Source organism: Trypanosoma melophagium (assembly GCF_022059095.1).
Source record: "Trypanosoma melophagium isolate St. Kilda chromosome Unknown ctg9segment0, whole genome shotgun sequence".
Lineage (NCBI taxonomy): Eukaryota > Euglenozoa > Kinetoplastea > Trypanosomatida > Trypanosomatidae > Trypanosoma > Trypanosoma melophagium.
In genome coordinates this window covers 859,738-883,029 of record NW_027125194.1, presented here as the reverse complement: position 1 = coordinate 883,029, position 23,292 = coordinate 859,738, and the positions used below count along the sequence as shown (strand labels likewise).

At 37.3% G+C, this 23,292-nt stretch overlaps 11 protein-coding genes across 12 annotated transcripts; all 11 read right to left on the bottom strand.

Annotated features, from left to right (window-relative positions):
• Positions 1–62: 62 nt before the first annotated feature.
• Positions 63–836, bottom strand: LSM04_002804 (Forkhead-associated (FHA) domain; the record flags this gene model as incomplete). Its single annotated transcript, XM_067333080.1, has 1 exon — positions 63–836. One exon carries the CDS (start codon positions 834–836, stop codon positions 63–65), a length of 774 nt encoding a protein of 257 aa, XP_067185623.1.
• A 212-nt stretch (positions 837–1,048) lies between these two features.
• On the bottom strand, positions 1,049–2,436 carry LSM04_004972 (uncharacterized protein; the record flags this gene model as incomplete). Its single annotated transcript, XM_067333078.1, has 2 exons — positions 1,049–1,090; positions 1,294–2,436. The coding sequence occupies 2 exons, from the start codon at positions 2,434–2,436 to the stop codon at positions 1,049–1,051; spliced, it is 1,185 nt and encodes a 394-aa protein (XP_067185708.1).
• Positions 2,437–2,949: 513 nt separating this feature from the next.
• LSM04_005308 (uncharacterized protein) lies at positions 2,950–3,498 on the bottom strand (the record flags this gene model as incomplete). Its single annotated transcript, XM_067333077.1, has 1 exon — positions 2,950–3,498. The coding sequence occupies one exon, from the start codon at positions 3,496–3,498 to the stop codon at positions 2,950–2,952; it is 549 nt and encodes a 182-aa protein (XP_067185719.1).
• A 1,073-nt stretch (positions 3,499–4,571) lies between these two features.
• On the bottom strand, positions 4,572–8,498 carry LSM04_009597 (the record flags this gene model as incomplete). 2 transcript variants are annotated; one of them, XM_067333075.1, is made up of 2 exons in its annotated part: positions 6,094–6,112; positions 6,169–8,498. In XM_067333075.1, the coding sequence occupies 2 exons, from the start codon at positions 8,496–8,498 to the stop codon at positions 6,094–6,096; spliced, it is 2,349 nt and encodes a 782-aa protein (XP_067185922.1). The 2 variants fall into 2 exon arrangements, with proteins under 2 accessions (XP_067185923.1, XP_067185922.1); XM_067333076.1 differs by having other exon boundaries at positions 4,572–8,498.
• Positions 8,499–8,853: 355 nt separating this feature from the next.
• LSM04_008197 (uncharacterized protein) lies at positions 8,854–10,695 on the bottom strand (the record flags this gene model as incomplete). Its single annotated transcript, XM_067333074.1, has 1 exon — positions 8,854–10,695. The coding sequence occupies one exon, from the start codon at positions 10,693–10,695 to the stop codon at positions 8,854–8,856; it is 1,842 nt and encodes a 613-aa protein (XP_067185847.1).
• A 240-nt stretch (positions 10,696–10,935) lies between these two features.
• Positions 10,936–12,072, bottom strand: LSM04_004287 (uncharacterized protein; the record flags this gene model as incomplete). The annotated part of the gene is made up of 1 exon (XM_067333073.1): positions 10,936–12,072. One exon carries the CDS (start codon positions 12,070–12,072, stop codon positions 10,936–10,938), a length of 1,137 nt encoding a protein of 378 aa, XP_067185681.1.
• A 627-nt stretch (positions 12,073–12,699) lies between these two features.
• On the bottom strand, positions 12,700–14,250 carry LSM04_007868 (Ribosome maturation protein SBDS; the record flags this gene model as incomplete). Its single annotated transcript, XM_067333072.1, has 1 exon — positions 12,700–14,250. One exon carries the CDS (start codon positions 14,248–14,250, stop codon positions 12,700–12,702), a length of 1,551 nt encoding a protein of 516 aa, XP_067185830.1.
• A 591-nt stretch (positions 14,251–14,841) lies between these two features.
• On the bottom strand, positions 14,842–15,717 carry LSM04_009554 (CH-like domain in sperm protein; the record flags this gene model as incomplete). The annotated part of the gene is made up of 1 exon (XM_067333071.1): positions 14,842–15,717. The coding sequence occupies one exon, from the start codon at positions 15,715–15,717 to the stop codon at positions 14,842–14,844; it is 876 nt and encodes a 291-aa protein (XP_067185915.1).
• A 754-nt stretch (positions 15,718–16,471) lies between these two features.
• On the bottom strand, positions 16,472–19,690 carry LSM04_002965 (uncharacterized protein; the record flags this gene model as incomplete). Its single annotated transcript, XM_067333070.1, has 1 exon — positions 16,472–19,690. One exon carries the CDS (start codon positions 19,688–19,690, stop codon positions 16,472–16,474), a length of 3,219 nt encoding a protein of 1,072 aa, XP_067185629.1.
• Positions 19,691–20,288: 598 nt separating this feature from the next.
• Positions 20,289–21,659, bottom strand: LSM04_002068 (tRNA-dihydrouridine synthase; the record flags this gene model as incomplete). Its single annotated transcript, XM_067333069.1, has 1 exon — positions 20,289–21,659. The coding sequence occupies one exon, from the start codon at positions 21,657–21,659 to the stop codon at positions 20,289–20,291; it is 1,371 nt and encodes a 456-aa protein (XP_067185588.1).
• A 271-nt stretch (positions 21,660–21,930) lies between these two features.
• Positions 21,931–23,037, bottom strand: LSM04_004988 (Leucine-rich repeat; the record flags this gene model as incomplete). Its single annotated transcript, XM_067333068.1, has 1 exon — positions 21,931–23,037. The coding sequence occupies one exon, from the start codon at positions 23,035–23,037 to the stop codon at positions 21,931–21,933; it is 1,107 nt and encodes a 368-aa protein (XP_067185709.1).
• Positions 23,038–23,292: the final 255 nt, after the last annotated feature.

Genomic DNA, 23,292 nt, shown 5'->3' with positions numbered 1-23,292 from the left:
TCTGATTCTCAACTAGAAAACAGAATAAATTTTTTTTTGGGCATTTCTCCCTTCAGTCATCATTAATTGATGCGTGGAATTTTCTTCTCTCTCTCCACTTTTTCTTCCCTATAATTTTGATTATTGTTATGGTCCTCACTTTCCTCCTCCTTATTCTTTTCTTGGTTTTCCTTCTTTTCTTTTTCTTTTTGCTCTTGTTCGTGTAGAACGGCGTCGAGAATTCCACGACAACCACGGGCAGCTGCTAGTTTTCCTTCACTTTCTTTTTCATCTTCTTCCTCATCCTCACTATTGTTATGATAATTAAGAGGAACCATTGGTATATTAGCATGAGTCGTCGTATTTGCTTCATTCTTATTTGAATTTGAAACAACATATCGCACAGTAAAATGAGGAAGTCTTAATTCTTCAGGAAAATGAAGGGTACATTGTCCTATTTCTTTTTCATTACCCCCACTAAGAGACTGATGTTCTCTCTTAACTTCAGAAGGAACTAAAACAATATTATTCTTTTCACTTACCCCGGCATTGTCAACTTTTTCAGTATTATTATCACACGATGGACGAAATTCTAAGCTTCCATTATTTGTATCAGAACCAGGTAATTGAAGGAATTCCTTTGAATAAAAAGTTGGGTTTTTTCCAAGCTGTTTAATAAAGAGAGCAGGTGGTTTGAAATTTACCACAAAATGATGTCGCGAAATATACTTATCATCCATCTGCTGGGTCTGTGGGAGTTTCTTATCCCTTCCAAAGAAAACAGAAACACCAGGTTCATTCATCTCAACAATAAAACCGTCACTACGTTCTAGAATCCATTTTCCTGAGGAAACCATTTCCTATTATTTTTTTAATTTCAGTTTTGCTTTGTTTCTATGTACATATAGAAAACCCTAGCTGATGAAAAAGAGAAAGAAAAGTGAAAACAACAAGAACAATAACGAAACCAAGAAAGGATAAATACTAGATTAAAAACAAAAATAAAAGCAAACACTCAATGATAATAACAATAATAATATTTTCAGATATATCCTGTGTATCCATCTTGTCATGCCACGGTTTTAATTAAGGGATACCGTGCACGAGTAGACTCACAGGAACGTCACAACGTCGCAACAAGAAACTCCATGGCATGACAAAGTTCTCTGGTCTTTGCCGAACACTCCACGTGATGCTCCTCACCGCCACTCCCACCAATCATAGGGATAATATTATGCGAGGAAATAACGGTAACGACATTCTTATGAATACGCCAGAGATTAATATCAAACTTTTTTCGGGAAAGGGCAATACCAGGGGCACTAAAACCCACAGCTTCAATACCCATTTGACTTCCAATAATAGAGGCACAGCCCCACCCAGGGAGTGACCGGTAAGGAGAACATGCCGGGGTGGATGAGGCCGGCTTCCAATATAGGAAATATGATTGTAAACATCTATAAAAAAATCTCGTCTATAATTATTATTTCCACATAAACGAAGACTCGTGTTTTGACTTTTAGTAAGAGAATTCCAAGTTTCTATTTGTCGATTAGATAATGCGGGAATAGAGGTTAAACGAAGTAGATCGGCCACAAATTCGGAAGGTAAAATAACTGCTCCTGGAACAATATTTGAAAGTATATGATACAGAACAACATCAAAGTATAAACTAACATCAATAATAAGATCTTTAAAAGATGTCATATCTGTTCTACGAATAGCAATTACAGAAAGATCATTCTTTGCACCATAAAATTCAAAATATCCATCCCATCCAGTTGGTTTTCTTGATGAATCTGGTGTTATACAATCTGTTCCATGACGTTCACGAATTATCCAATCTGTTCCCATATGTATTGACATAAATTGTAACATTTCTTTAATATCATCATCATAAAATAAATACTGTGCTAAAGCAAGGAGAGATATTTCCCATATAGAAACATTATAAAAACTTCTTGTACATAAAGAAGTATACCAATCATCTCCTAGAAATGTAACATTACTCCACATAAAAGCAGAAAATGCTGGTTCTTTTGAAGAAGACATAAAAGGTAAATTTGGAATCGTTTCAACTTTAGAATAAATTAAACGCATACAAAGTACAATATGATCCAAAATTAATGAATTTTTATTCCCAGTATAATATATTCGAATAGGCCATGGAAGAAGTTGTGGGAAAGCTGCTTGTAAAAGCATACCAAAAACCAAAGCTGTAAATAATATTAATATAAACAAGGTAACATGTCTAAGAAATGAACGTGCTTTACTAAAATATTTACCTCCGAAATATCCTGGACTTGAAACAGATAATAAACGTGGAACGGTATAAGCATAAAATCTAATATTACGAAGAAAAGATCTTCCATTTTCATAAGGAATAGCCTGAATTCGTTTTACAGATATTTCCTCATCTTTATTATAAATTTTCATCCCTTTAATATCTATAGACATATCAAGACTCACAACTCCCACCAGTGTGGTGTTTCTCTCAAAGGCATCCTCCAACACAATGGAAATATATGGTGGTAATAGCGTATCATTCCTTTACACGTTTCCAATAAACAGAATCGTATTTTGTTACATCAAACTCCCGTACGAGATCGACTGTTCGAGCACAGAGAAGCACATTTACTCCAGTGAGTAGAAATACGGCCATCCAGTGATGACAAAAAAAGAAAATGGCCTGGAAAAGCATAATTTGATAAGGAAAAGCAAGTAATACAACAGGCAATATAGCATACGAGTGTCATCGTAGCCAAAGAAATGAACATTGAAGATTAATAATAATAGTTGATATAGAAATAACGGCATGCCCTACAAGAAGAGGAACATTTAAATACATTGGCAAGTTTCAGAGATGATGAAAGGACGTATAAAGGACCTTTATAAAAAAGAGATATTAACGCAATTCCTATAACCATCTCAAGTGAAATATACCGCATATTATTGAATATAGTTTCTCCATCAAAAATCACAAAAATACCTTGTAAACGTATCATCCCTAACAACATCTAATTCCCTCCATTCTAACACTTTAAGAGGTAAAGAGTTATGACTTAAAAAGGATCCCACGACAAAACAGAATTGTACAGCAATAATACACCATAAACTAGTCGCTACAATAGGTTCACGTACGGTCCAGGCTAACAATATATTGGTATGAAACACACAAAGTGACATAGATAAAAAGAGAACAAATACCTCTAGAAATATTTTATACCGTTCTTTATTTTCCATTATAAAGGCAAATCGAGCTGCTAAAAGTGGATAATGTTTGCCATCATGCGTACAACGGGCATCTAACATTGATTCCACCATACAATTAAGTACCTTGTGCCCAAGTGTGGCGACTGCTAAACCAAGTGTAAAGAATGGGGCAATACTAAGAAGTATATCATACAATCCAAGTAGGAGTGTTTCAACATGTGAGGAATTGTAAGGTTGTTTCTCCATTTCTTGTGCTATTGGGAGAATGAGAACCCAAACAATGCGTTCCAGTGCACTGTGGGTCATGGCCACAACGAGTGCAATAAAGGGAAGATGATAAATAGTAAAGATGAAGCGAAGGAATGGATCAATATATATAATAAACCTTTCTGGAAAGAATATTTCCCATACAGCCCCACGAGATTTATTCCATGCTTCCTTTAGTGATATTATCGCAAACAATATATATATATTTTAAAAGCTTATGCAGACCTCTCTTCTACAATAGAGATAGAGGAGAAAACCACGAAAGGAAAAAAAAAGAAAACTAAAAACTAAAAAAAAAAAGATATTCAAGCAAACAGAATAGCACTCTATAAAAAAGTCTACTTCCTTTTAGGTTTGAGTCCCTATACAATATAAATAACTAAAACAAAAAGAAAGAGAAGGAAAAGAGAAACGCCATTATAACTATTTCACATTATTATTTGTAATACCAGATAAAGATAAATGATAATATTATTTCGACAAAGGTAATGGGATTGTAATAATAACACAAAGGTAAAAAAAAACACGAACAGTGTTCGTCAGATATCATATCATTATTATTAATGATGATTATAAATATTTCTTGTTTATCTCGCTATCAAATTTTCTTTTACGTGCGTTTTCATTCGTAGTTTATCTACCAAACACCCCACATGATATATATATATATATATATATATATATATACCATTCCATAATAAAATTCGAATATTCTGCATGTGCTTATGTATTACACAGACGCAAACATCTCTTTTTTATCTACATAGATGTAACAGAGATAAAATAAAAGAAGTAAGGAAAAAAAAAAAAAAAAACAGAACAGAGACGTAAAAGTAGAAATTTCGAAATTCTCAACATAATTAAACACATTAGTTCAGTGATCCGTTACAATCGCACAACGTCGTTTCGAGGACCATTTCCTAATCCAAAAATATAAAAGGGTACACACATCGTTAGCAGAGTACCTGTGTACAGCAAAAACAAACAAAAAGCCATACACAAAGAGAGATAGAAACAACTGCGTCCCTCCCTTTCTCTCTTCTTTCATTGCAAATTTAACCCTTTTTTCCTCCCCTACTCCATTCTTTTCTTTTTCAGTTTCTTTTTTCTTTTTATATCTTTGCAGATTGTTTTGTTGCTGCGAGAGACTCCCGGTATGAAGTTAAAAAAAGACTTTTTATAGACTGTTCCTGTTCCTTTTCCTTTTCTTCTTCTCTTTCTTCTTCTGAGTTGAGAAAAAAGTAGGAGTGTAATCTTCTCAGCTGATCCAAAAGTGTATGCATCTCTGCAGAGAGAGTAGAATGCGTAACTGTTGTGGGAAGGACATACGTGGGTTCCTTCGCACTAATATCATTCCTTAATGAAGTAAACATCGCAACTCCCCCCAGAGCATTTTTAAGTGATTCCTTACCGCATGATTGGGCACACACAACAAGTTTATTAAAAGAATTATTATTATTATTATTATGATTATATAATTCCAAACCAACTTTTCGAGAGGCGTTTATTAAAGGGCCTTTACGCAGTTCCCTCTCACTACTGGCATTATCGACCATAATAGCAGAGACAGAAAGGGAAATAATGTACGCCGACTCTACAAAGGGAAATAAAATACCGTGCAAGAGACTAAACTGTTTCGTAACGGGTATCGTAATAATAATATTAGCGACTTTTTTGGATGTCAAATACATTTCTTCCTTTTCTTTATCTTTTTTCCCTTCATTCGTATCATCTGTGGGGTTACGAGATACTACTACGACACTTCCAGTAGAGGCGGCGATGGAATTTTGCTTATCCGGTTGATAATAGGAATTATCATCACAATCATCAGAAGCACAAGATTGAAGCTTACACAAGGTATTTTCAAACCAAGAGGAAAAGGTATACGGGCACGAGGGAAGGTAATCTTGAAATTCTCCTGAAAGTAATTTACGTAATTGTTCACATCCATTTTTCAAATCTGTTTTCTGCATATAAATAGATTTTCCATTTTTATTGATTTTACCAAATGCATGTGCTACAACTGCAATAACTGCCTCATCTAGAAAAACATGAATTAATTGATTACTACAAATAGAAATACCCATAAAAGAGCCAACTTCTTGACGAATCAAAACTTTCGCATCATTTTCCAAAACTTCTATAAAGGTTGAAAGATGTGAAATGGCATAATGTGTCATACTTTTTATATCTCCCTCTGCACAATCAATACTTAAAGCGCCTTTTCTCTTGATAATATGAAGACGTAACCATGACATATGCGTATAAACATCATCAAGTAACATACCTGTTTTTGTAGGAGCAAAAACACTAAGAATAGTGGCGAGTAATGCTGTTGGTGTAATAACGGTATTCTCTTGAATATTATGTGTTATATGCCACGCGAGATTAGTTAACACCGGAATTGGAGTGGATGATTTATCATTTTTATTTAATACAATATTTGAGTTCATCCTTTTATTCTCTTTTATGGGTTCAAAAGGGGCAGGAGATTGATATGGATTATTTCGAAAATTCTTAAGAGAAATTACTTCTCCAACATGTACATGAATCTTTCCATGTCGAGTTTTAAGTAAAGATCTTGCACGCAGTAAGTTTTCAATACTTTCTTTGGGCTTTGATATACCAAGTTGCTCACCTGCGTATAACTTGGCTTCTAGTAACTCATCATAAGATAAACTAATAGGAAGAATATAAACATCATCTAACGTATTCTGTCTTTCAAAAAACGCATCTGTAATGAATTTAAGGACACCAAGTTTAGGAGAAACCATTTTACCTGTACGACTACGTGTACCTTCAATAAAAAATTCTATTACCTGACGATGAAGAACAAGTTGTCGTACATATTCTTTAAAAATTGTTTGATAAAGTTTATCACCACGGAATGAACGACGTATAAAGAATGCTCCACTACCACGCATAAGTTTAGATATAGGTCCCATACGTAGAAAATCTTCTCCAGCACAAACATGAGGAGGAGAAAAATTCATCGCTACAAGAAGATAAGTAATAATAATAAAATCCACATAAGATCGATGAGCTGGGAGAAGCATAACATGTACTCTTGGAGTATGAAATATACTATATAATCTCTCAAAAGCTTCATTATTGAGAGTTACTTCATCATAAAGTTGAAATAATAAACGACGTACCATTAAACCAAAAGTACGAACTTGCAATTGATTTAAGTTATCACCAATAGTACGTAATATTCCCTCTGATCGTTTTTCTACTACAGTAATAGAAGATTTTTCTGCTTTAGCAGTTTCACTTATAGCTTTTAAAACTTCTGGTTGTTTTAAAATAGTTGCTTGTATCTTTTTTGTAAGTCCTGGTTCAGTAGATACACGAGTTCCATCAGGGTGCATTCCACATCTTACAACCCAGTGCATATCGGTAAAAAATTTACGTGGACATAAGTTTGTTGGAAGTGCCCGTCGAGTGCCATGAAATACAATATCATTATGGTACTGAGGGAGAGGAGGAGGCAAACTAAGAGAATGATTGGAAACTTGCCATGCGAATTGTTCTATTACTCCTTCTGCTATGACTTTTACGAAAATATCCCATTTAACACAATTTAATGAAATAAAAGAGTATAGAGATCGTAAAGATTCATTACCTACAATTTCCTGAATTAGGGAGTTGTAATAATATCCAGTTCCTGTTTCTGCTAAAGATTTCGGTAATTGCGAAGATTGATTATTTGATGAAATATATTGATTCGGTAATGCATGTGATTTTACCATTTTAGTAACACTATGGACAGCCATATCAATATTATCAATTGCTGTACGAAGACATTTAACTGTTTTAGATCCAGTAAAGTAATTCAGTAACTGTTTCCGTCTTTGTGTTTCACAATATTCATAGTAACACTTAAATGGCATCATCAATGAGAATCCATAGTTTATCCAATCTGGAACCGACGCATTCAACTGCAGTGTTGGCTGAGGATCCATCAACTTTGGCAGTGGAAACTCCTTTGCGATAGTTGTCCCCACTCTGCCGTAGTAATCCATCAGATACTCCGCAAACATCCCCCACACCAACGTCCCCTCTCCAGCAACGGGCCGCACCGACAGATCTCCTCCTATTCCTATTTCTATCCCCTCTTCTTCTCTTTTCGGCTTCCCCTCCTTCTCCCCCTTCTTCGGCCGCTGCTGGCGGGCGAGGGCGAGGAGGGCGGCGTGGGCGGCGAGGTCCAGCGGGGCGGCGGGGAGGACGTCGCGGAAGGCGGCCGGCAGGCGGCGGAGAACTCCAAGCGCGACGCCAAGCGCGACCCCCTCGAGGACCCCCCGACCGGCACCCCCGCGCCGCACCACCGCCCGCGTGAGGCGGAAATCACCGGCCGGCGGGGCCAATTGCGGGGCACCAGCGAGAAATAACCGCCAATTTGAAGAAGAAGAATTGTTAGCGGATCGGGGAAGAAGAAGGGCACGGGTTGCCGTCGCACACACGGCGGCGCGAGTGGCATCATCTACGAGTAAAATAAGGCGGCCATAGGGGCGATGCCGAGAGCTATGCGGAACTGTGAGTGGAGTGTGTTGTAGTTCCTCTTGAGATACGGCGGAGTGGGTAAGGGCCGCTAAAGAGAGAATGGAAGTATGACCATCACAAACCGCATCACTCCAGGCGGCGATGTAGACAAACACGTCGTGCGTGAAGTCTGCTGTAAAGTGTGGGGCCGCTACGTTAGGAGACTGTGCTGCGTCTACGGCAATTCCCACACGCTGCAGTACGGCTGAGCCTTGTGTGATATCACCACATAATGCCTCCAGTGCGGTGAGGGAGGGAATAGACTTTACCCCACGTGAGAGGCATTCATCTCCTGAAAGAATCATTTGGGATGTGTTGAAATGATTGGCGATGATAATTTGGGTGCAGCATCCTTGTTTGTCTGGTCTAAGCATGGGCGATTGTGCTAATGAGATGGCACAGGCCGCGCCTAACCAACACATGCCATCACTTGAAAGAACAATAATCCTCCTAAAGGGCAAACGAGGTACCTCAGAAGCACCATCATCTCGACTCATAGAATCAGTCACACACACACACACACACAAACAGAAGGAAAACTGTTTTTATAGAGAGAGGAAGTAAAAAAAAAAGAGAAAAAGAAAAAATTGCACAGTCCAACATCCATGGTTAGTTCATTTTTTCTTCTAGGTTAAAGAATGAAAAAAAAATAAAAGAAACAAATCATAAAAAAAACAGAGAATAACAGCAGCAACAGCAAACAAAACAGAAAAAGAGAATAAAAAAGACATGGAAACGATTTAAATACCCATTTTCCCCCCTATTTGCAATACCAAGAAGAGTATATTTATAGATAAAGTTTTTCTATAATATATTTGCAATATGAATGTTAAATTAGAGACATAAATAACATTAATTTCTAACCACGTTAGAAAAGGGTTTTGTTGGAAAATTACCGATAACACAATACTTCTTTCGGAATTCGACTGAAGTAAGTAATAGCATACCAATATCTACAAAACCACAATTTTTTCTTCCATGTGTCATTCTAAGAAAATCAATCACACGACACCAGTTAGATTGTACCATGCAAACCCAATTTGTACTTGCAACTCCTGCGTACATATCCACCCAAGATGCGGCAGGTGAACTCGCCCCCCATCTAACAGATTCCGCTCCAGCGGCCAATGTAGACAAGTTCCATGTACTTAAAACAGGATGAGAGGATTTTTCTAGATGTTTTTTAAGCCATAAAAAACTCTGAAACGGAGTTCCACCACTAATAAATACTGAACAAAGAGTTTTAGAAGAATTTGACTCTGTAGATGTACTAATAGCATGAGTATAATCTTTATAAAGTGAAAGCCCAACAGTATGACAACCAAAAACGTTGTAATACTCTCGCATTTTCCCTTCTTCACCACGGTCTTGAACGTAAATAGTGCATTGATTAGTATTACTAGCCTCTCTCTTTATATTATTCTCACAAGAAGGGAAAACACCTAGTGGAGAAAGATGATGGTGAATCATTTGTTGAAACCATGGTTGTGGGGCACGTGTTAGGTACATAAAAACTTGTGCCAACATAAAGTAAAGTTTAGTATTAATACCCTTCTCAAAAGTTCCTTGAACTACCATATTTGCTGGATTTTTTACCCAATTAAGATATTCTGGATAGCAACTCCACTCTTGATGACCAGGTCCAAAAAAGACTTCATCAGATGGTAAACTATCCCTATTTAAACCAGACATTTCAAAAGTTTTCTTGCGTATTATCTTAGCATTACTAAGAATAGCTTCTCTTCTTGTACGCACATTATGAACAGGTTCATTTGACACATTACATCGCGTTGGTGGAAGATAGAAACAATCTAATAAACGTAGACCCCATTGAAAACAACCTCGAGCAAGAAATTTCCATCTAGAGACTGAAGTAGGGGCACCAATTACCAAAGTTCTACCAAGTATCATCGCATTAAGGAAATCAAAGGCAATTGAAACGAGAGATCCACCAAGGCCGTATCCACCAGCTTTAATATCAGAAAGTAAAAAATTTCGATCTTCACAAGAAGCCAAATTTTCGTATTCATACAATCGTCGTTGTATAGATGCTGTACAAGGTAGATGAGACCCACTAGAGACCCACCAAGGGGTTTCTTCGTTTTTTATAGAAGAAGGAATATCATAACCAAAATAAAAAGTTGCCTTCTCACTTGGAGAATCACTTGATCCAGTATTTAAAAACTGAAACTCTTCTCGCAGTAAAACATCAGATTCTTCAACATAGGAAGGCTTTAATTGTTCCTTTATAGGACTAGGTGGTGATGGGAATATGGGTGATTGAGAGGCTTTTTCCCAGCAGTCTGCTTGATGTGTTACCTGTTTTTCATGAAGAGATTCTGCAAGATGTGAGAGATTTCCTGCAAGGTTTCGATGTACAGGATAGCGATTAGGAATAATAATAGAGTTTACACTAAGAGGTATGTTTCCATATATAAATAAAGGAGGAGTTTGTCCACGATGATAATGACGGGAAGGAATATTATTACTACCACCAGTGTTATTCAGCAATTTAAACCATGTTGGTTCCATCGGCGGTTCATCATCTGCGCCATCCTCTACGCCGTTATATACTTGATCTGATAAAAATAACCATATCACCGGTCCCAATAGTAAGATTAGAACGAAAATACGGAGACGACTGCGACGACGTTCTGTGATTCCTCTATTATTGAGATTCCAACGTTTGAACATGAAAATGAAGAGTTTATTTTCTTTTTTATTTATAAAAAACCTGAGCTCTTCAAAAGAAGAAGAAAGAAATAAAAAAATTAGAAAAATCTCATACAAAGGTAAAGAAAGATACCACCGATTATAATTCAGTACAAATAAAAGAAAAAAAAATTATACCGAGTGATATTAGACACAAACAAACATCGTAACGTATATATATATATATATATCTGAAGATATGATGTTACACCACGTTGGTCCCTATCTCCCTCTCTTCTCTCCAAGAAGAGACATTCGAGCATCATGAAGTTGTGATTCGTCATAAAATGAAAGTTCCAATCCAAAAACTTCAACAAATGACCGCTGCAAGGTATGAAGGGCGATCTTTGCCGCTTGAACAGATGCAAAACGAATAAGGAATGAACCTGTCTGATAAGTAACGGATTCAGCATCAAAAATCCCCTTAAATAAACCTTCTACAAATGGTGTTGAAAGCACAACATTTCTGCCTACCTGTAGTGTGGATGTTAATTTGTGATTTTCTTGTAAAGCAAGTCGTACAACAAGTTTACTCTTACGCTTTCTGTTTTGCATATTGCCCTCTTCCGATAAGGAATCATCAGGGAATAATTCATCAAGAGTGAGGGTTGAGGCCCAGGATGCGAATATCTCAGCTGAGCGGGTAAATGTGAATTGCAGCATCACAATACTTCGCTTGCGACTTACACACTCCAACGCACCAAAAGAACGGGCAGAGGCAACGAGTTTATCTTGAAATAATTCATTATGTGATTCTAACGTCAATGGTGCTGCCACAAGCACACAACGTTTCTTCCCAAATATCTCATCTTTGCCTAAATACTCCTGAAGATCCTCTATATAAGAGGCAAGACTATCCGAAAAGGCACACCAGTAGCGGTTCCACAAGTCCAGATCTACAACATTTTGCGCCTTACTTCCATGTGAAGAAACGGAGGATGTAGACTTCTGAGGGTTAATGAATTCAGGAAGTAGAACATTACCGTAGAAGAAAGCCGTATGTAGGCGTTGACGGGAAAACTCCTCCCATGTTACTGAATTTTCATTAGATTTACTATTATTATCCTCCTGATTCTCCATCTCTTTTACGGGAGATTTGGGTTCCGCCCTATCAACATCATCAACAGCAACATCACTAGTAGTAGTATTAGTAGTATTAGTGGTATTAGTAACAGTAGTGTCCATAGTAGTGGTATCGGTATTGGTAGTAGTGATATGTGTTTCCAAATCAGTAGATATAGTAATATTGGGTTTTGTGTTATTCTCTGTACTACTCATACATACATCTAGGGTTTTGTTCGTTACTACTGCTGCCACAGCATCTGGAGGAGACACGAGTTCACTTAATGCACTCCACATCTCTCTCTCTCTGTATATATATATATATATATATATATATTTGGTGATGCAGTCTAATCTTCTCTCCTTTATGGGAACCCGTGTGATTGAAAGAAGTGGCGGAAACGGAAGACTAAAATCATAACGAGAAATAATAATAATAACAATAAGAAAAGGAAAAAAAAGGAAGGAAAATTTCAATAACAGAAAGATATATATATATATATATATATAAAGAAAGAGAATGGTGAAAAAATAAAGTGAAAAACAAAAAAAACAAACAAACAGAGGGAGAGGAAGAGATAAAGAAGAAAATGACAAACATTCAAAGCACGTGGCTCATCCCTTTTTTGTTTAGATTTATGTATAATAATATCAATTAAACGACATATTCTTAATTCCTTCATTTTTCACTCACGGGCGCAAAGGAAAAAAATTGTAATATTAAGACCAATGAAAATAAATATAAAGAAAACAATTAACCAACTAACAAAAGAAAAAAACAAACAACCAAATAAATAGAGACATATATGATGAGAAAAGTCATCAAAAGGGTTCTCTCTCTTATTTTTTTTTTGTGTGAAATTTCTTTCACACATCGAAAAAAAAAAGATATCCTCCTTTTACTTTATCACCAACCACACTACGTTAGTGTGCATGATCTTCCTCATCTTCCTCCATGTATTCGTAGTTATATTCATATTCATCATCCAAGTTTTGGTGTGTTTCATCTTCTTTCGTCTTTGCTGCTGCCACCGCTTGTTTGCGTTGTTTGCGGTTTACGAGCACCTCATCATCACTATCTTCCGGAACATCGAACTTCACTCCTTTTTTTGTCTTTGTTGATTGTTGTTGTTGTTGTTGTTGTTGTTGTCCGGCATTTCGTCGTTTTGTCTTTTTCCTACCCCGCTTAGATTTGGCATCTGTGTCGTCGTCGTCGGAACCACATTTCGCATCTAGGCCCAATTTGTGAAGTGCCGCCTCTAAGGAATCACTATCCTCTCCATCATTTAACGCAGGCGTTGGTGCGAGATGAGTTCTGGTGGAAGTCTGTCGATTTTTATTCTTGTCATCATCTTCTTGATCATTATTACTATCATCATCGTCCTCATCATCAGTGTCATGATGATGTTTTCCATGCTGTTTCTTACCACGACCACCACCTTTTTTACCGCGTTTCCCACCCCTGTTTCCATCATTATGGGAAGTGTTATTATTATTATTATTATTATTATTATTATTATTATTATTATTATTACTGCTTCCATCTCCGGCTGTGTGATGACTGCTGCTATAGCCATTCCCAGAAGTAATAGTATTACTAGTAATAGTATTATTAGTATTACTGGAGGGTGAACTAGCGTGAGTGTTGGCCTGTGCAATCAAGTCGGCATCCATCATGAGATCGCCATCGCCCAAGTGCATAGCGGCACTCTCCACCATATGCACAGTTCCTCCTGGTGGAAGTTCACTCTTTACAAATTTCTCAATTTCACGGAATAGGTGTGGTTGAAGGAGAATTAAGAGTGATGGTTGTTGCCCTGATAACTCACTGCTCCTCGCTTCAGTCGAATTAGCAGTTTCTTCTACAATCGTGGCTTCATTAGACACACACCAATCCACCAATTTAGTGAGAGAAGTCGCATCTGGGGCAATACATCGAAGTTTCATGCGCGCTCGTGTGATGGGAATAAGTTGCGCATCTATAAGTTGATGCATTAACGCCAATGCCTGTTTTTTCACCGGTTGATCCAGTTTTATTCGTGCCCCTATAGACCGTAATGCCTGTTCAATAACCTGCGCAGGAAATGGCTTCTGCGTTACAGAATTCACACACTTCTGGGAGATAATAACGGCAATATCAATAAACATTTGATCCACCTCCGCCGTACGTTCCTGTTGGGCCACCTGTAATTCACCATATTTGAGAATATACTCCAATGCCTCCCGCTCTGTCGTTCCACTACCAAATACGGTTTGTATTTCCTTTTCAGAGGCATACAAACCACGTGAGATGTTTGTGAATACCCGCTCCACCTGAAGTACCTCATCCAGTCGTGTTTCTACACCACTGCGATATGATATCACTTTATTTTTATAGCACGCAATCTCAAGTTTAACTCCATTTTTGGTGTAACGCACAGCGGCAATATTCGTATGCCGACGCTGTGATAACGGAACCTGCAGGCGGGCACTCATGATTGTTCCTATCAATTATCACTTTCTTTTTCTTTTTCTCTTTCTTTCTTTCTGTTTTCTTCTTTCTTTTCCCTTGCTTTCTTCGTCTTACACCTCCCACACCAATACCTTTTTCTTTTCCTCTACTATCTACTGTTTTTTGTTTTTTTTTTCACAATTGTGAAAGATACGAAAACAAAAAAGGAAATAATTAAAAGAGAATGAGGAGAAAAATTTTAAACTATACCCATTGACTTACAGCATGGATATTATAACAGAGAAGCTAGAATAGTGTTTGTCTGTCTGTTTTTTTACATGTATGTAGAGGCAGTGATGCAGAAGATACAAGTAATCCCTTTTTCACACACACACACAGACATATATATATATATATGTCTGTGTGTGTGTGTGTGTGAAAAAAAAGGAGTATGAGAATTAATGCGCATTCTCATTCTTTCTTTTTTCTTTTTGTATTCTATTTTAATCCATGGACAGCAACATAAGATTTCTCATCTTATTTCTATTGGCGATAGAGCCTAAAATGGTTGAAACTCACCCTTGCAATATATATATCAAAGTATTTTGTATTAACTTGATCAAAGCTAATGTTTCTCAGATGCGACCAAGTTTTGCACGATAGGCATTGAGTTTCTCATCTTTAACACGAACTAATTCCTCCAGTTTCGATACCTTTTCACTCAACAAGCTAACAGTTTCTCGTAGTTCAAAAATAGTTCGATCCTTTTCATCTAATAAGAGGCGAAAACTAGCGGTATTGTTATCATGGTTATTACCATTTGAAGGAATAACAGATAGACGATTCGTTTCTGCTGTATTCTTTCCATTAGGAGGAGTACGATACACCGCTGGCGAGTTTAGTGCAGAACCACTTTGTCGATGAGGTGGACTTTGCATCTGCTGAACACCCGTTGCTGTTGCTGTTGTGGCCCAAGTAGCATTATTATTATTATTATTATTATTATTATTATTATTATTATTATTATTATTAATATTCCTCTTATTATTGTTATTGTTATTAATATTACTTCTTCTTCCTTCACCTCCAGTTATACTTTCACTTTGCCGCCCGGCGGTGTTGGATGGGGAAATACTGTACAATGCCCCCATCTCCTCACGTCTGGCTTTAATCTGCGCAATCTTTGTTCGCAATGCACGGAGAAATCGTTCAATCGCCCCTGGCACACCGGCGGTGATATCGTTAATTTCCTCCTGTGGCACCTCAAAGTGAAGTTTGCGAAATACACGATTGTTAAGTGTATCCCAATTGTCCTTCTTCTGCCGCATCGACATAGCGGGGGTGTAGTTGTGCAGATCCACCAGTTTGGGAAAGAAGAACTTCACCACCTCCGCTACACAACAGCCATCACTGAAGTCGCGGGCAATATTGCGTTTTGGGCGGGAAATGGGAATATCATCCACCCAGAGATAGAGTTCATGCAAATCCCCCTCAGTGAGGGGAACAGACATTAGGGCCAAGGGGCGGGGACTAGGCTGTAAATCAATATAAAAAGAAAAACGAGAGAATTCAAGGAAAATATAAGGGGAATCTACCTGCTTGTATTGTATAAATACTTATATATATATATATATATATATATATATATATATATAAGTATATATTTCCTTTTTCCTTTTTACCCCCTCCTCCCTTGTTTTTTTTTTATATGATCCCTTCTTTGTTGTTATTGTTGAATTTGGAATTCTTTTCCTCTATTTAAAGGAAACCTATTGTACACCTGATAAAATTCTTAAAACAGAGAATTCATTACAAAGGAAAAGAAAAAAAAGGTAAAACAGTGAAATAGACAAAAAAAAACCAGAAGCACATTATTGTATATATGTGGACAGAAAAAGCCTTTTTGTTTTCTATTTTCTCAAGGATAGTGTTTCACATCGTACACTATTCGCTTCGTACTGGTTTATTTTTTCGTAAAAGGAAAAAAAGTGAATTTCCACTGGACACAACTTCAATTTCTGTCTTTTTCTAGATAAATAAGATATAGAATATGTTCATGAATGTACAGTTTTTGTTTTTTAAAATTCCAGATCCTTCTATCTATCTATCTCTCTCTGTCCGTCTGTATATAGATTCGTGTTTGTATGCCCATTTGTTTTCGTTTTTTTTTGTTTATCTTTCTCATCTTCTTTTTTCTTGAATCACACTTTCAGCATACCACTCTCGGAGAATAGAAAATCCAGACAATTCCCAATTGAAATACTCTCACACCAGTGCTTTCACACCACTTCCTTTTAATGCAGCAGCAATAGCAGAAATCTCACGTGCGAAACGTTTCATTGCCAAACGATCCGTCACGCAACGTTCTGGTAATCCCTCCCTGTGATTCTGCTTTATTGGTCTATCATTACACTCACTATTACAGTGACTGTCGCACTGCGTATGTAAAAAAGATACGAGAGACGGCGCTGGTGGAAATAAGTGTTGCCTTTCACTTGGCTGTTCCGATGCACTTTCATCCCCACTCTCTGCTGGTGTTATTCGATCCGGTGTACGAATAAGTCCTTCTGTGGATTGCGTTAACGGTATTGGCAATCGCCGCCGTGGGGGTGATGGTAATGGGGACGGTATCGGGGCGCGTAATACATTTCTTCTCTGCACACCCACAGGGGGATCACTATTACTACCAGTAGTGCAATCCTTATTATTATTATTATTATTATTATTATCATTATCATTATTCTCCTTCTCCTTCTTATTCTTTTCCTTATCATTATCATCATTGAGGTGTTTGAAAGTCATATCATCAAGAGTGTCTGCAGTGGTGTGAAAGGAGGAGGAGTTTGATAAAGCGTGTTTAACAGCCAACTGCATAAACGTGCGCTGCAGTTTCTCAAATCGTCTCGCACACGATTGTGTATCAAGATGTGAATCTCTGTCATACTGTTGTTTCTGTTGTATGCCATACTCTGAGTTAAAGTTAGAACCATTCTCTTTAGATTTCAAAGGTGTATACCGTTGTTCTTCTTCTTTTTGTTGTGTTTGTGTTTGCTCTGGTAATGTCATCTTGAGACATGTAGGAGATGACGTATTACTCATCACATTTGTTGAGCCCTCATGTAAAGAGTCGATTTCCTCAAACTCCATATCGTCATTACCCAAAATATCAATATTTTCTTTTTCCTCCACAGATATTTGTGATAATAAGCGCCCATCTTTCAAATAAGGTTTACTATTATTATTATTATTATTATTATTATTATTATTATTATTATTATTATTCTTCCTTTTAATAGTTTTCGGAGAAGTAGAAGAACCTTTACCAACTGTAGCGGTACCATGAACTGATTTAGACTTCCCATGTACTTTCTCTGTTTTGACCGGTTCTGGAAGAACAATCTCCTTTCTTCTGATGGAGAGTAAGGGTGATGGATTTAATACATTCCCATCCCATGGTATTACTTGAAGTTCTTCTAAATCTACTGGATCAGCAGAATTAGAGAAGATTTCAGGGAATAATTGTTTAGCTTTATCTTGAAGATGTTTGGGAAGATGAGTCTCATATGTAGATACCCAACGCCTTTTAGGTTTACCATTCTTTTTATTACCATATGTATTATCGTTGTTGTTTTCATCATCTTCGCGAAGCTTATCTTGCCAAGCATCTGAGAGTTTATTTACATATTCCACAAGAACAGGCTTAGCCTGTCGTTTTGGAAAATTATTCTCTCCAGAGACTATACAAGAATTCGATGGGAATGATTTATCTTTTATAGCAATTCTATTCTTCTTCTTCTTCTTCGTAATACTTACATCTTTTGTATGCATAGACTTGGTATGATAGTCCGAAACCTTTGAATCTTTTTCCTGCAGAACAGATAAAGATGAAGCTGATTGTGATCGCAATAGAGAAGTTTTGGATTTCTCTTTCACAAACATCTTATGAAAGAGAATGGGTTTTTGTGTGGCATAAATGTACTGTTCATTTAGTATATTATCCTCATCACCTAATTTAAACAAGGTGTCAAGTGGTAAAGCAACAGCTTTAGAGAGAGGCGTAGACGCAGAAACATCCGGTATTTCATTCGTATCTATAAGATGTGGGTAAAGATGAATAGATAAATCCGTTAATGGAGATTCATCTTCTAATGGATGTACTTTTCGTGAACTTTCACCTTTTATAGTCAAAACACTATCCGCTGCGGATCCTAATGTATCGGATACTTTTACTGTATCTATGAAAACATCTTCAAAAACAACATCATTAGGATCAACACCATCTGAGACGGAAGCCGCCTTCCCATCTCTGCTAGAGGGAAGGAAAGTACCACTTTTATCGGATACAACTAAGGTATTTGAGCGGATGGGTCGTACAATGGGTTTCATATCCGTTTCTATTAATGTAGGACGTTTGGAGGTTTCTTCTTTTTTTGTTTGTTGTTGTTGTTGAGTAGGTAGAATATGCAGAGTTTCTGGTAAATTGCGTTCCAATAAAGGTGTTGTAGGACTTTTATCGGATATATCTAATTCCTGATTAATTCCCTCAAATGAAATTGGGGTAATACTCATCCCATGACTATCTGATGGTATCATCATCACCTCTTCATCAGGAACAACCACATTTCGTACCATTTCTAGTTCAGATAAAGGACCTAATCTAATAACAGAAACAATCGCACTACGTTCCTGAACAGACTCCATACTATTTGATTGACGTGGACGAGATTCAACGCTAATAGGAGATGGCGTAATATCACTAACAGTTACATCTAAATGTGGAAATAACTCAGACGCAGTAGTTACTATAGGAGGATGGGAAAATGCAACCGAAGCGAAAGAGATAGGGTTCATTTCTTCCACCGATACAGAATGCACCACTTGAGAAGTTGAACGAGGAGATAAAGTAGGTGAATTATCAGGTGAATACGGGGATGAAGGTATGCACTCACGATGAGGACTTTTTCGCTTAGTTGGAGATACATTTTGATATTTATATATTTGTTTCTCTTCCATTGGTTCCTCAATATGTATCTGTATAGAAGAAGATCGTTCCGGAGAAGATTCTGTTTTTGGCTTTTTATCTTTTGCGTTTGCTGTTATAGTAGTTACCATTGTCGTTGTTGTTGATGTTGATGATAATAACGATTTTCTACTAGAATCTGTCGCTGTCGTTGTTGTAGTCGTAGTTTTCTCTGGTGTGGCAAAGTGTAACCTTGGCACTGAAAAGTCATCCTCCTCTTCTTCAAAAGAAACACGTCTTTTAAAGGGAGCGGAAGAGGCACTAGATGAGGGAATGGGAGCATCTACCGTTTTCAAAATAGATCGCGGCTTCTCTGTACTTTTTGTGTACGGCGCCATTGGTGGTTTTCCGTATGGTGTGGGGGAATGTGTGAGAGTCGGCGAAGGTGGATTACTCGCAGTAGTAGTAGTAGTAGTAGTGGTAGTAGTTGCTCTTCTTTCTCCTGTGGTGTGAAGATTTTCCATTTTATCTATACTATACACTATACAGTCTAATAATCACACACAGGCACACACAAACACACAAACTATATATATATCCTTTTTTTCTTTTTTTTCTATTCTTTCCGCCTACGAACAATACTCTGTGAGTAATTTATACAGATAATATAAAAACTCCCCCCTTTTTTCTTTGTACGTCGTCCCCTGGTTCTAAGGGGAAAAGGGGCGGAGGGAGGGTAAGTGTAAACACGTATAACGCAGCAAGCGTATGCACTTTCCCCCTTTCTTCCTTTTGTTTGTTTTGTAAATAGAGTAAAAAGAAGAAAAAAATCAACGTTGAAAAAGAGAAATACACACACATACACAATAACTAATAATTATCTAATTAGATAAATGGGTAAAAACAAAGCGAAAAAAAATAGATAAGGAGAAAGAAAGACAGTTCTCTGGATGGTATTTTAAACAAAACAGCTCTTCTTCCAGATTCTTTTCTTTTCCTTTTTTTCATTTTTCTCCTTCTTTGCTTTTTCCTTGTTAAGCGAGATTGCCGTAACACTTTCTCCAATCCCTGTATATGTGATAAAGAGAAAGATCGATATATATATATATATATATATCAATTTCACACCACACCTAACATTTCCTCTTCTGTTGTGTAGTCTAGAGTATATTTACCCTGCGGAATGTAAAATCCAAGTTGTTGAAATGCCGCCGTGATGGAGAAGGAGGAATGCATTTGTGCAACAAACACACGTTCGGTTGGACTCAAGTAATTACCAGCCATTTTGAGTAAATGCATAGACGTTGCCTTGGAGGCGAGATCCATCACACAACTCAAACGAATAAAGTCGGATATAACTTCAACAGGACAACACGGTAAACCCTCCAATCGCAGAGGTATTTTACCATCAATAGTATTAGTACCAGTAGTATTAGTAGATTTTGACTGGATTGCATCCTTTAAGAGATGCAATCCATTCTTCATTTCATATTCCTCCTCCCCATATGATATGAACGGAAGATCCAGTCCACATCTTCTTTGTGGGGCAAAGTGCAGTTTCTCATTTTCCTCTAATAAATAAAAACAGGCTGGATTTGCCAATATACCCGTTCCACTCATAACCCCTCCAACACCTGTGGCCAATGCGGCTTCAAGTGCCGTCTGTGGATTTGAAATCGCCCCATTCGCCACAATGGGAATATTTACACTTTCGCGAATTATACGAATTGCCTCATGGCGAACAGGGGCGTGGGCCGTACACGATGGGGTTCGTCCATGCACGGTGATCCACCCACAACCAGCCATTTCACACTGCCGGGCAAAGTCGACACTGCGCCGTACATCCTCATTCACTCGCATCTTAATAACACACGGAATATCATTATCTCCACCGAAAAGTCCATTTCGAAGACAACGCACCATATCTGCTACAATTTCCGGTTTTTGTAAAAGTGCTGATCCCAATCCCTCTTTCATTGCCCATCGTTGTGGACATCCGCAATTTATATCAATCGCATCGCAATAAGGTGCCAGTAATGCAGCCGCCTGTGCCGCCACGGGACCACTGCAGGAGGCAATCTGCGTGACCAAACAATTCTCACCGGTGTAGAGGGAAAAGTCTGAGTGTCTGGCGGCATCGGAGCGGGTGAAACTATCGGCCATAATCATATGTGTATAACTCACATTGGTGCCCCACAATCGACAAAGTTTACGAAATGCCGGACGACTACATCGCACCATTGGGGCCTGTATCTTAACGAGATTGCTATATAACTCTTTTAACTTGACGAGTCCATCTTGTATTTCTGCAGGTGATGAAACACCGCCGGTGATGATATCTTGACATTCCGCCGTCAGTCGAAGTGTTGTGGATTGCGCATGGCGGAGCATAGATGTTAAGTCAGTGTGGATGTGGGCCACCGCCGTCTCTGGCACTACGCACGGAGTATTATACTCCTCCTTCTCTGCAGCATTGTAATAAAGCCGCTTCATTACGATAACAATATATATATGATCGCCGCCACTCCAAGATGAGAAGAAATAATAATAAATAGATATATCATGAGAGGGAAAAGGAAAAAATGAGGTTCGATAATAGAAAGAACTCAAGTAAATAATAAATAAATATACCGTTAAAGAGTATAGATCACACTTTATTTTTTTTCGTTATTAGTGATGTAGTTCCTTTTAGTCAATGCTTCATTCATACACCAGTACGACTACTAATACTACTGCTATGAATTCACTGGGTATATATTATATTTCACCACTCAACTGTTACTCCTTTATCAATTAAAACAGCAATGTTTTGAACAGATGTATGTAAAAGTACTACATGTCGAAGTGTATGTATAGATGTCAAAACACTAACATCACTAAGATTTCCACAACAAGTAAAATCAATTTCTTCAAGACTATTACTTTCTCCTAGGCCCATGATACCTTCATTCGTTACAGATGTACCAAATAGATCTAATCTTCGCAGTGTAGGTATTTTTCCAAACAAATTAACATCATTTACAGCTATACAACCCCACAAATCAAGTTCAACAATACTCTTACTATAACATAAATCTACGATACCATCATTCGTAACAGATGTGACTACCAAAAACAATTTTTGTAATTCCTGTAACTTCCCAAAACATCCTACATTCTTAATAAATCTACACGCCTCCATGTTAACTAGTTTAATACTTAAACTATTTGACAATTCTGCAACACCTTCATCACATACAGATGTTTCTGCAAGGTCTAACTTTTCTAGTGTAGGAATCTTACAAAGTGTGTTTACATCTGTAATTCCATTACAACCCCAGAAAGTCACATCCACTAAACTTGAACTATTTCCAAGGCCTTTAATGCCACTATCCACAACATGGGATTGAGTTAAATCCAGTCGTTTTAGAAATGGTAACTTCCCAAGTATATTTACATCTTTAATATGTGCACGACGAAGTGATAATTGTACAAGCGATTGAAAAGCAAAAATATCATTTAAACGTTCCACAATAAAACAGGAGCCGGCATGAAACTCTATACACGTTGGGGGAATCCAATTTCCATTAAATGCAGGACGATTACACCACCAGGCTATAGACGCTATGGTATTTAACACACAACAATAAGAAGAATAAGAATAATAAGACGAAGATGTCCATGAAATCGAGCGAGATCCATCACAGGCGAGATGTAAACACCATAAACCCACTATCGTTTTTCGTTTCTCTTCACATATCCATCGAATCACAGGGGATGCACATAATAATGCCAATGGTATATTATTATGGGAAGCATCATAATAGGAGATCACACTGCGGAGTGCTGTGGTAATAGGGAAGGATGGAACGTCAATTTCATTCCTTGTCATGAGTTGTGTATATGGCTATGATTACAGGATGAATGGATGAAGAAGTGGAGCATAATATGGCTTTATGTGCCTCTTCCTTTATTATTATTATTATTATTATTATTATTATTATTATTATTATTATTATTATTATTATTATTATTATTATTATTATTATTATTATTATTATTATTTATAAATAGGGACTATTCAAAAAAAAAAAAGACAGAAGAGATAGTAATAATAAAGATAAAGAAAAAACCGTAAAAAACAAAC